This window comes from Drosophila virilis, chromosome 2, assembly GCF_030788295.1.
Source record: "Drosophila virilis strain 15010-1051.87 chromosome 2, Dvir_AGI_RSII-ME, whole genome shotgun sequence".
NCBI classification, from domain to species: Eukaryota; Metazoa; Arthropoda; class Insecta; order Diptera; family Drosophilidae; genus Drosophila; species Drosophila virilis.
Genome location: NC_091544.1, coordinates 7,134,335 through 7,147,214, shown reverse-complemented (window position 1 = coordinate 7,147,214; position 12,880 = coordinate 7,134,335). Strand labels below are relative to the sequence as shown.

At 38.6% G+C, this 12,880-nt stretch overlaps 3 protein-coding genes across 27 annotated transcripts in view; 1 reads left to right on the top strand and 2 right to left on the bottom strand.

Moving 5' to 3' along the window:
* Positions 1–37: 37 nt before the first annotated feature.
* On the bottom strand, positions 38–5,658 carry LOC6630219 (organic cation transporter protein). Its single transcript, XM_070206695.1, has 8 exons — positions 5,464–5,658; positions 4,051–4,102; positions 3,358–3,972; positions 3,113–3,299; positions 2,795–3,053; positions 2,322–2,739; positions 1,757–2,263; positions 38–1,688 (listed from the first exon to the last, which is right to left on the bottom strand). Exons 3-8 carry the CDS (start codon positions 3,498–3,500, stop codon positions 1,580–1,582), a joined length of 1,623 nt encoding a protein of 540 aa, XP_070062796.1. The 5' UTR covers positions 3,501–3,972; positions 4,051–4,102; positions 5,464–5,658; the 3' UTR covers positions 38–1,579.
* A 15-nt stretch (positions 5,659–5,673) lies between these two features.
* On the top strand, positions 5,674–6,858 carry Cpr92A (Cuticular protein 92A). The gene is made up of 3 exons (XM_002054549.4): positions 5,674–5,816; positions 5,996–6,137; positions 6,199–6,858. Exons 1-3 carry the CDS (start codon positions 5,808–5,810, stop codon positions 6,759–6,761), a joined length of 714 nt encoding a protein of 237 aa, XP_002054585.2. The 5' UTR covers positions 5,674–5,807; the 3' UTR covers positions 6,762–6,858.
* A 3,497-nt stretch (positions 6,859–10,355) lies between these two features.
* Positions 10,356–12,880, bottom strand: part of Dys (Dystrophin) — a 157,856-nt gene continuing 155,331 nt past the window's right edge. For 10 of the 25 annotated variants that reach the window (XM_015171415.3, XM_015171406.3, XM_015171408.3 and 7 more), the window contains 3 exons: positions 12,451–12,878; positions 12,083–12,386; positions 10,356–11,212 (listed from right to left, as the gene is read on the bottom strand). In XM_015171415.3, the coding sequence (XP_015026901.1) occupies positions 11,061–11,212; positions 12,083–12,386; positions 12,451–12,878 (884 nt within the window). In that variant the 3' untranslated portion in view covers positions 10,356–11,060. Of the gene's footprint in view, positions 11,213–11,321; positions 11,358–11,388; positions 11,906–12,082; positions 12,387–12,450; positions 12,879–12,880 lie in introns of those variants that run through there. The other 15 variants (XM_032439174.2, XM_015171419.3, XM_015171403.3 and 12 more) reach the window with 7 other exon arrangements.

The window sequence follows — 12,880 nt, the reverse complement described above, 5'->3', positions numbered from 1 at the left end:
CAAGTGGAAACTTTTAAAACCAAAACATGTTTATTGATTTGGGTAGGCATTAGGGTACATTTTGGATTAGGTGCCATACAGAAACTTTGTTTTATTATTGGTCAATTTTTAAATTTGCCTTGGCTCCGGGTTATAAAATATTGCTTAAAGTAATATACTTGCAAAGACATATTCTACAAATATATTGTCATTGCTCTCGTGTTATTATAAATAATAATATGCATGTTGAAACAAGTGCAATTCATAAATAAGATGTGCGTCAATACCGGATTATTGTATGCGTCTCAATTATTTTTGGCTGTTCTATATAATTTTCACAATCATTCGACTTTCCATGAGTAGGTGAAATATGACTGAATTTAGGATAAGATACGTTTGCAATTAATTAATAAATGTGATTTCTGCATAAGCCGATAAAGCTTAAATATTGGGTAAGGCGTAATGTTGTGGACCGCCCAAAAACTATAAATTATTAAGGTTTTTTACAACATATTAGTCAAATCGGTCAACGACACAACATAGATCTTTTGAAGTTCTTTAAATATTGACAATATGATGCCACACTTAACAGAGGGGAATATAGAGATAATTATATTTGTAGAGAATTTAGCTAAGATAAATATAAGAATTGTTTACAGTAATGCGGAAGCCATTGCTCAATATTTACTTTCCGACTTGTCGTTATAATACAAATATGTAAAATAATACTCTTAAAGAGTACAAATATATAAATACAGGCGGGTATGTGCTATTATTTATTGTTTTGTGATGCATAAGTTAACATAAGTTAATCTTCCGTCCACATACTTTGGCCTCATTATCACGCAGGAGGATCGGATTATTCAAAACATATCACAGTTAAAATCTACTGAAATAGGTATCAAAAATGTTTCATAGAAGTTTTCCCTCAGTTTTCCATGTTTGCGGGTAGATTTATCAAAGCCACGTCCTGGCATGCACTTTCATCACAAAAGCTTACAACTATACAAAGTTTCGTTTCCTAGATAAGTTGGATGTATATACACAGACATATAAGTTATGGCAGCTTTTCAACTTTTCAGATTTGAATCGTTATTTTTTATAATTTAAAGGAGTTTTACCGTTTCAGTCGATCTACGTCAGGAGTCTCTTATTTAGCTCGATAGTTTGCCTTAAATGGGGCTTGAGTTGTCGAGAAGATTGAATGTTGATGTTAGTGGGTGGGGTCAGGTAGGTTAGGTAACGGTAATAAGGCAATAAACTTGATAAAGAAACAGAGGTTGATTTTAGTGGGAGGTCTTAAGAAACAGTAATAAAGCAGTTTTGTATATAAGATTTGGAATATAATTTGACGTGATATAATATATGATAATATCCTGAGGAAGGTCGTTAATATTTAAAACAAATATTAAAGCTTATCAGTTTCTCCTTAGTATTTGTCAATTAAAAGATTTATGCAAATTACAAGTCGTCTTTCAGCACACAATGCATACACAGTATGTATGTACCCCGCACGTTGCAAAACAAATTTCAAATTTGAAATTATTATTTCTTAGTCCACCAAATTTAACTACTTATTTTAAATGCAAACTTAGAAGCTTTAAACTGTAATTGCCGAACTTGTTCCACATTTGCGAAACCATGGAAAGTAAAGGCTAGGCTGCTTCTTAACAAAACTTTCCGCTTCGGCGAGATTTTCCGGCAGCTTTCTAAAAGTTGGAAATTATTTAACAGAGAATTATGCCATAATTTACGACAATTCAAGCTACAAACATACTGGTTCAAAGTTTCCGGAAGTGTAAGACACAAGCCAGCGCCAAGGAACATTAAGCAGCTTATGAAGATGGATGGCAATGGCTTATAGAACTTGGCCAAGTAGATCACATAGAACACCAGCGAGTTGGAGGCCAAGCCTACGACATGTATATTGGAGAGGGCACGCCCTCTCACGCTGGTTGGTATTATCTCGGCGGCATATTGGATCTCAGCATCATAGGACACCGTGACGCCATAGCGGCCCAAGCCAATCATAATGGCGAGCAGGAGAGCATTTTCCTTTGGGTCCAGGAAGGCAATTAGAAAGCCGGTAACTGTGGTGATAATGCCCCCCACCATCAACGCACCACAGGCCATGCCCTTCCGGCCGATATTGTTCTGGAGCAGGAGAATAGTACAGCCGGCTGGTAAATAGTTAATTGACGTGTAAGAGAATAGTTTAAATGGGGAGGTTCCAAGGCCTTCCATGTTGCGGTTTATTACATCGTAGGAGAGTGTGATTATGACACTGTACGGAATAAAAAATTGCCATAATCAGATATTGCGAATTATTGGCATTAGCTCACGATTTGAATAGCAAGGAGAGTGTGCAGCGTCGGAGATGCGGTGTTCTGAACATTCCCATGAATGTGTCCTCATAGGTTGTCAGTTTCTGATGCTCGGTAATCTTTTCGCTGTAGTGCTTGACGAATTCGTAGAATACAGAGTCCTCCACCTGTCGCCCATTGAACTTAGCCACCCATTTGAGGCATTTCACGGCCCGATCGTATTTCTTCTTGGTAAGCAGCCACTGGGCGCTCTCGCAGATGAACAGCGGGTAGGCGAGCACCCCGAGGGCGGGCAACGAAGCTAGCCAGAGGTAGTGGCGCCAGTTGCCAATCCAAATGGCCACCCAGGGGGAAGTCATCAATCCGAAGCAATAAAAGAAGGCGAGTATAATGTTGAGACCAAAGGTGCGACGTTTGGGACTCAGGTACTCGAACACTACAAAGTCGTTATTGTTTTTATATTATATCTACGTTACTGAAGCAAAACTCACCTAAAATATACATCAAATAGTACATGGTATCGGTGGAGAGTCCGGAAACAAAACGTGAAAACGCAAATAATGGAAAACTATAAACAAACGAGGTGAGGAAATCTCCTGATGCTCCTGCTATTGTGGCCAGCAGCAATGCTGGCAAACGTCCAATGCGGTCTGAGAGGTTTCCAAATATCACGGTGCCCACAACTGAGCCAATGAAGAAGAACGATTGGCCGACAGCCGAGTGATGCGATTTGTCGCAAACCCACTTGAGCTGCAATTGGTGCAAATCGATGAAGTTGTTGTTTACATCGCATTCGAATACACAATTACCTCAGTTGTGACACTTTCGTAGCCTTGTTCACGCTTAAATATCCAATCCTGGCACTGACCAGTCTCAGCTGCAACAGCCGTTCCATTGACCACTCCCTCCAATAATGTGCAAGATTTATTGGTCATATTTGCGTATATCGAGCGAACTTCTGACATATTCAAATGCTGGAGGTCGTCATGGTAACACCTAGGCATATTTAAATAATGAATACGATCCGCGAAGTCGCTATTTCTTACCTTCTTACCAATGCTCTGGAGTAAATGTTATAAGAGTTTGTGAAAAGTAGTGCAGGGAGCTGAGTATATTCGTATAGCCGTACAACAGTAAGATCACGTGTTGGAATCGCCCAAAGTCACCGCATTTTTCGAGCACAGTGGAGAAGTCCATGTTGGCACCGCTTGGACATCTACTCACAAATTGCAATTGAGGACTAACTAAAAGCGCTGAGATCTGCCGTTTAAACACTAAATCAGTGCAGCAATGCCATAATGAAAGCGTTAATAATGACACATGTTTTACTAAAGAAAACAGCTGACCCACTTTGATAACTGGGACTGCTGCCCACCGTCAACTGCTTTCGTATCCGCCGCCTTATTAACAGAAAATGCACTCAGTCAGTTGTTCAATTTATCCTAGGCCATCAATAAACACATTTTAATACATTTACGAGTCAACATCAAATTGGTAATTAAAAAATGTAAAGAACCTCAAGTATCAGTATTTGTTGGTGTCGGTTAGTACCTATCACTATTCATTCCGCCAGCCAATCCACATCGACAGCTTTCTGTGCGTTACCGAATATTAAAAACTCTTTCAATAATTTAATTAAAATGCGGCAGTCTAGCTGATCCAGTCAGAGCTACTTTTTTTTTGCAGACAAGAGGGAAAAGGTATCAAAAAAATTAGATATTGATTATTCTAATTTTTGTGATCTTACCTCATGGGTGTATTATTCCTAAAACCTTGATATTTATCGATCTTGGGAGAGCCTAGAAATTAAAAAAAAAAAAGGAAAATAAATTATCGATATCAAGTTGATTTGCGTATGAAAAATTTGGCCACGTTCATGCGCATAGATGGACAGACAAACAGAAAAGGTTAGATCGATTCGACTGTTGATGCTGACCATGAAAATCATAAATCTTACTAAAAAATATATGGTACAACATATCTTAAGTTAAGAAACCTTTGCAGTCGTTTCTGTCTATTCGAAATGATTATCAATTTAATAGCTTCTTAAACAGATCAATGAAGGAACCAAACTTTTCTATATCTATAGTCTAATCTATGTTTTGTGTTGAAAATATATTTGGCACAGAATATCGATTGCTAAAAAAATATCAATTTAAATTATTTGCTTAATACTTTAAGTTTTCTATAAGGCCAAGTTATCTAATATAAGCCTGTGGATCTGTGATCTGTCGTCTCATCGACTTCTACTCAGCTGATTTCGCAGAATATGTAAGCGGCTTTATAGGCTATGCTTAAAAAAAAGTAATCTACAATTGGACATTGTTTTGATCAATTGTTTTGATCTTCAAGCTGCAAATGTTGTATTGAATAACGGCAACTTGCACGATTTATTGCTATATCTGCCACAATGGCTGGAGCTGTCAATACCTTTGGATATCCGTGGACTGCAACAAATTTGCGACAATAAATTAAGAGTACTAAGTGAACATGAAACAAATGACATTATTCGTTCTGGCATGAAGCTTAAAGGATTGGGTACGGGCAATCGGGTAAGCGGGGAACTGGGGACTGGTTATGCATGAACGTGGCTGTGTCAGGGCGCAAATGTGCCGTTGCTTAAGCGGTGGGCAAGTTGACCTTTCGCTTTATTCGGCGGCTGCTGGAGTCAGACATTTGGTTTGTTGTAATTTAATTGTCGACTGTCTGACCTTTTGTGCATGCGCGACGTTGTCGCTGCTGTTGCTGCTGCAGTTGTTGTTGTTGTTGTTGTTGTTGTTTTTGTTGTGGTTGTTGCTGCCGACTGCCATTTCATTGGATTTGGCGTTTGCCGTTTGAATTTTTCTCATAGCTGCAACTAATTACGCGCCTTTAAGCTTGGCCAAAGTCCTAGCCGATAATAAATTAACATTTCAATTGTGTGTGCAGCAAAATACCTTTTCACACAATTGGCTAAATCGCAAACGAATCACAAACATGGCACACAAAAGTGAAAGGGCAAACAACGAACGGGTCTCCCCGGATCCCTTTAAATGGTTTGGCGGAAGAATAACCTTTCTAAGACTGCAACGGCTGCGATGGCAGCGCCAAAGTTGAACCCAGGCACACGATTCGATTCAGTGCCAGGTGGCTGCCCAGTCTTGCTATTATATATACTAACTTGTTGTTGTTGTTGCTGCTGTTGCTGCCGATGTTGTTTAGTGCGCGCCATGTGGCATGATCAGTCTGGGGCTCTTAACTGGTCTCTCAGTGTTGATCTTCAATTAGTTTATTGTTCGCTTGGTCTTTTGCGCCATGTGAAGCAGGCGACATTTGCCGCCAGTTTACTATAAATTGCCAGAACGCCATCGAAGCGTTTGCAGTTGTTGTTTCTTCTTCTAGTGTGCTCGTCGTTGTGCTCCAAGCCTTAAGAGTCGGTTGGCCACATTCCAAGTGGTGTTCGGTGTTTGGGCTAATAAAAGGATCGACAAGTGGAGAGACGCGCAAGGACATCTAAGCAGTCCAATGCTGAAGGTGTGCCAAATGAATGTGTTAACGATAGCTATACTTGACCAGAATGCATCCACTCGACGGAAATACTGCTTCAATTATTAAACTCGTGATAGTCCATAAACTCCAAACTAACAGAAAGCTATATGAGTGATATTTGAATGCCAGTTGTATTGACAATCGTCTGATCATCTTTCTTGCAGATATTTCTGCTAAGCGCTGCGCTGGGCATTGCCTATGCAGGCGTTATTGGACCCGGGCCCTACTATGGTGGTCCGGCTGGACCCTTGCACGCCTATGCAAGTTATGGGCCACATCATGGACCACCGCAATATTTGGCACCTGGTGAGTAGATTGAGACATTGAAGAAATTTAAAATTAAATGTAAAAATTATTTCGTGTATAGCTCCAGGACCCAAGCCAGCACCGGAACCGTATGATGCTGATCCCAAGTACTCCTTTGGCTATGACATACAGGACGGTTACACCGGAGACCTGAAGAGCCAGCATGAAACACGCCATGGTGATGTGGTCAAGGGCAGCTATTCGGTTGTGGATCCGGATGGCACCAAGCGCACCGTGGACTACACAGCTGATCCCCATCATGGCTTTAATGCAGTTGTGCGTAAGGAGCCGCTAGCCTACAAGCCGCTGCCTGGGCCAGCACCTGCACCGCATGCTCCCGTTGCAGGACCGGCGCCAGCACCTCCGTTGCCGCCAGTGCCCAAGCCCTCGCTACCATTGCTCTCCTATCCATATGCCTTGAGCGCTTTACATCATGGAGGACCTGCACCCGCTCCAGCACCAGCACCTGCTCCAGCTCCCGCACCAGTACCCGTGGCGCCCGCACACCTGCCCACCGTCCACTTCCAAGCAGCCTATCCAGCACTTGCCCATTCTCCGTACGCACACTATCCCGCCGCTCTGCCCGCACCTGCAGCTGACCCACATGCCTACTATCACCACTGAGTTCGACAAGCATTTGGCAACTAGAAGTCGATCTAGCACTCTAGCTTCCCCAGTTCTTTGCTTTGATTTGACTGCTTAATTATATTCCTAACATCTATTTCTTTGACTTTGTGCTTTTCTCCATCTCTTCTTTACTCCATAAACGGTCTACTCTATCCATTGTTGTGTTCGTCGTTGGATGTTGGTTTTACGTACATACATACAAACATATATTTTGTTCGCAATACGCGAACTTATCTCATAAGTTTAACTTAATATATAGGTTCATATACTATGTTGGGTATGCGATGTTATATTTCAAGTAGAAGCTTAAGTTCGCGGCTAAGGTATTTGAACTTGAAATAAAAATAAAAATGTAAATCGGCATATCAGTATTTGGTGAGTTGGGGATCAAATTTTAGACGCTGGACAACGATTGCGATGCCTGCTTATTGAAATTCAAAATAATTTCTTATAAAAACTTTTTTCAAATACATTTTTATTTACTTCTATAAAGTAACCTGTTTGTTTTGACTGAATGACTGATTGTTGGCCAACGCACATATCCGGTCAGAGCTAGGACGTTGAATTTGTAACTTAATATGATGAAGGTGATTGCTAAGTCGGTCTTCAATATATCGACTTACTCTTAATTTTAAACAAGTAAGAGGTTCTAGTCGGGAGCTTCCGACTAGGGGATACCCTGAACCCACTTCTTCAAACATCAAATGCATATATATATTCTATTTTAGAAGCTATGTGTCAAGTTTGGTGACTCTAGCTCTTATTATTTACCAAAATTGCCCAAAAACAGGATATCGATATCGATTTTTATCGATTGCTTGGAAACAGAGTAAGTTATCGATTATCGGAAACAAACTCGATCTGTGCAGGCACTAGGAGCACCTACATCTAAAATTTCAGTCTCTAGCTCTTATAGGTTCTGAGATCCTTGCGTTCATACATACGGAGAGACGGACAGACAGACGGACATTGCTAGATCGACTCGGCTATTGATGCTGATCAAGAATATATATACTTTATGGGGTCGGAGATGCTTCCTTTTGCCTGTTACACACATTTGGATTTTGCACAAATACAATATACCCTTGTACCCATTTTTAATCAGGGTATAAAAATCAGTGGGAAAATTCATATAAGACATTTTTCACAATTTTCGCAAGTCACTCCCTTTGGATATGATCGAAAATATAATTTTGGAGTTCAAGTTTCACAGCACGAGACTATAATGAAAGGAAAATATAGTTTTCAGCTTCGAGATCTTAATTCGATGAACTTTGAACTTATTTAAAATGCAACTATGACATGCAGTTAATGTGAACTCATAAGTAGATATAAATTGGAAATGGCTACAAAAATCTGAAGCAAGATTCTTGGATTGGTCAGGCCGGAAAATACCAGCTGGTAGTAAATCAAACATTCATAAGAACTGAATGTTTTCCTAATTTTTTTTTTTTTAATTTTGTTTTTATTGTATCAACTTTTGTAATGTTCATATTTGTTTGTATTGTATGACATAGTATAATTATTCCATTATGTATAAATATATGTGTGTGTTTTGTATATAAACAGTTAAGTATTATTTGTTGATATTATTTTTTAGTATTTTTGCATGTTTGCACATGTATATGTATGTATGTATGTATATGGATGCATTATATATAAGTGTGTATATATAATTTCTACCATTTGTAGAACAGATTGAAATGTTTAAGATCGCATCATAGATTTCATCTGCTTCAAGTTACAAATAAAGTTCACATATATATATATATATATTTTCTTGCATTGGTCTTACTGCATCAAATCAGATATACAATTTAATAAGATTATAGTCCTTAGTTTTGTAGTAAACGGTATCAAAAGATAGGTACAATTGAATTGCCCGTGCTCATGCACAAGCTACCACTAAAATAATTTTGGAGCTTAGTGAAGCCCTTTGTCTACCTTCGATTCTACGTAGTAGAGAAACAAATAGGCGAGAACTTCAATTCAAATTTCATTCGCGAATTGCAATACCAATAATAAGCCGTTTCTCTAGTGGAGTGGTAAGCATTAAACTAAGGGTTTAGCATATAGGGAGTGAGTGCTCTGATGCTTTACAATTGGACACAATTTCTCTAAGTGAACTTAGAATTAGGTAGTTATTAATAAGCTTCATAAGTATGTATGTGACATTGAGTTGCGCTAAAATATTTCGATTATATATTGTACATACGTATGAATATTTACCAAATAAAGAGCCTAATATAGCACGTAGTATATTTTGTATAATTTTCGTTGATTGTTTGGCTTTTGTCTAGTTTTATATCATATTCTTTTTATAATGGCATACAGAATACCATATTTATCGTAGACAACCACTTGATGCACTGAAGACTATTTTGGGATATGCTTGAATTGCTTCGCTTCCTATTATTTATTTATTTTTATTTTTTTTGTTTTTTTTTTTATAAATATATAAATTATATCAAAGCTGGCAGAGTTTAACGTTGCGACTCTTAAATCAAAATTATGGCTGACCTTATCAGCAGCAATAATTTGAGTATTTTTGCGAATTGAATCTAAAAGAACACGAACATTCATTTATTGTTGATCTTTAAGTTTACGTAACATGCGTGTATTTAAATTCGTGTCGAATATATTTATGTTATTTTAGCTTATTTATAAGTGTATTTATATTTTCGTATTTTGCGGGATATGTTTTCTAATAACTTCATATGATTAATCAATGATTTATGACTTATTTCTTCACTTTAGCTCTTTTGGTTCATTCGTTTTTAACTTGAAACGGAGGGTTTTAAACTGTAGGTTATTGGTAGGATTTCCTTGTCTGCATCGGTTAGAAAAATATTCATAGTGGGTAACATGTCTACACTGATTGTGAGTTGTGGGGAAAAGCATATGGTACATATATAAGTCTATATGTATTTATATAGTCAGTTCTTGTTATGCATATTAAAAACTGTTATGTTGAATTTGTTGTTATTATTATTTTAAAAGTTGCATTCATTGATATTTTTTTTTGGGTTTTATATTGTCGACTTTTTTGTAACTGATTAAAATATTGTTAGGATAAAATAAAAATGTATTTTAAAAGATATTTTACGTTTGATTTGTTTAAAAGCTCTATTTATGTTTGTGGATAGTTTTAAGTGTTATATTTGCCATTTGGTCTATATGAATAATAAATGGTACCTTTGTTGATATATGTTTATATGTATTTTATATTTTTGCATATGTAATTTATGATGTGATTATATATTAGTTCCGTTTCTTTAGAAATCTAAAAACGTACGTTAAGTTTGGTATGTAAAGCGATTTGAGTTGTATTTATCGGTTTCATATATGCATATGTAGGTAAGTATGGATTTAATTTGACTAGTAGTATTAAGTGGAATTATATTGATTTATCTATTGAACATCTCATGTGTTTATTATACTTTGATAGTAAAGGTTATATAAAAGGTGGTCCATATAGTCATCGTATTCGTCATCAATGCATTTGTAACAAAAACATTTATTGTATCTACAATTAAGATAATTATTTAAGAAATCATAGCTGAAATGGTGAAATAAATAAAACAAACCAAATCGATATCCAAATATAAATTGTTCAATAATGACTAATTCTTTAATTAATTAGATTGCAGCACACTTTTAGTTAGCACATATAACATTATAATACAAAATACACATAAATGGAATATAATAAATTACAAATTAAACTGAAATAAAGTATCTTTGATTCAGGGTGAACGGGTAAATAAGATTGCATTTCAATTCTTACTAAATATACTTTAGCAATTTGTTGTATATCAAGTAAAAGGGAACCTCGAAATTGGCTTTAAATCTATTGTTGCATTGTTTTGAAAAAAGTGCTTCTATAACAATTTCGCAAGTGCTCGCAGTTGGTTATGCATTCGTTATTACGAAGTTTTTTTTTAGTATAAGACTCTTAACTACAATTTATATTTCTGCATTATTTTCAGCTTTTAATATGTATTATTCTCTTAGTATTGATATATTCTCATAGCTAATAAAAAACTTTCAGCTTTCAAATATTTGTATTTTTTTGTTTTTATATTCATATGTATAAATATATGTACCACGACATTTATATGTATAAGTTGCGTTTTGTAATTATTTATAGTGATATATGTAAGTATATGTATACTGTTTAGAATTTGCTTGCACGCCAGCCATTACAGTGAAGACTCCTTAAGTTGGGCTTCCTTGTTTCTTTTTTTTCTTTTTTTTAGTTTTTTAGTATTGCCTTACAGCTGTAGATATCGAAAGTTATTTCCTTAAATCCACACAGGTTTTCTCCGTATTTGTGGTCGTCGTCGTCGTTGTATTTGTAGTCGTGCAGCTGCTCGTCTCATCCAAGTCATCGTTGTTAGACTCGATTTCCTGTTCCGTGATGACAGTGACCAAATTATCAGCTGTTTCTGTTTCAAGTTGAAAACAATCAAAATCGTCAGGTATACATTATAGTTGGACACACATTATATATATATATGGAATTTTTACTTTGAACAACAGAAAGGTTTGTATTACCGCTTTGACATACACTCCGAACGCTCTAGGTAAGATCTATAGTAATATAGTTGGCAATGGTAGGGAGGATTAAGCAAGAGAAAGTTTACATTAGTTTTTCGAAATAAATAGAGTTTGACCATCGAGCACAAACAACATAAAAAGCAAGAAGCTGCAGTGAAGCAACGAAATAAAAATCCATTAAAACTTTTTGATTTGTTGTCACAAAATATCGCCACAACTGAACCAACTGAGCAAACCAAAAGTCAACTAACAACAAAAACAAAAAAAAAAAAAAACAAAAAATTGATTCATTCCAACAAATTTCGCACCGTTCATCTGCTGCTGCAGCAAGCTGGAGTGTGGTGGAGGTGGCGGACGACCGTCGTCGCCCAAATAGCTGGACGTCTGCATGCCACTATTGGGCATGTCGATGCCGCCGTTGCCGGTGAGGACACCTCTCTGCGAGTGCTGCAACTGCTGCTGCTGCTGATGCAATGCGTTCAAGGCGCCGCTCAGTTGGTGCTGATGATGCTTGGCGGCCAGGCTGGCCAGCTGTGAATGCTGCTGGAGCTCGTTGCTGAGACCGGGCAGCATAATGCCCTCTATGTATGCGCATGTGAAAAGTAAATAGTCAAGAGATGGCCAAGCATTGAGATATTATTCAGTTAGATGCGTACAGGCAGGGGTTAACTGCGAGATACCTATAAGACTAAAACTAAGCAGACCTATGTTTGTCTAATTCTCGCCCTGTTACACTATCTTTGTCTGCTGCTACTCACTTGAATTGTGCTCGTAGTGGCCATTCTGCTGGTTCATCTTGGCTGGTGAGTCGGTGTTCAGTTGCGAGGCGGTTACCGAGCGTGTTTGCAGCGTGTTTGGCTTGGAATTGAGCGCTGAGCCGGGAGCGCTGGGCAGTCCGCTGCTGTTGGCGCTGCTGCAGCCGCCGCCGTTGGGCTCGTCGAGCAGCTGGCGTAGACGCTGCAGCTGCGCCTCCAGCTGGCGATTGTGATCCTCGAGTATTTGCATGCGCGACTCCAGGCGGCCCTTGTGCTGGCGCAGCAGCTTCGCCTCGGCCATCATGTCCTGCAAGCAAGTGCAACAAAATATAGATTTATTACAATCAAATATGATAAGTTTTCGGGCTTACCTGTCCGTGCTCGCCCTGGCTGGACAGGCCCGTCATGCTGGAGCTGGAGTGCTGCATGCCGTTCGACTCATCGGGTGTGCCGCTTTGCTGCTTGCTGCACAGCTGCTGGTATTCGGCCTGCAGATTGGCATTCTCTTCCTCAAGGTCGCGTATGATGGCCTCAAGCTCCTCGCGCTGCTCTGCATCCATAGCGGCCATCACCTGAACCGGTGACTTGGGCGCGCTGCCATTGTTCGTGGGCAGTGCCTGGCAATACTGTGCAATTAGCTGATGCTCATCATCGCTGTCAGGCGTTGAGTTCGAACCGGTTCCACCATACTCCACCTGCGCAAGCCGAGAGGCATACATCTCCAGCCGCGAGTGCATGTCGCTTTGCAACTGATGCGTCGTGTGTTGCGGGCTGGGTGCCGGACTCTCAAGTGCATCACCT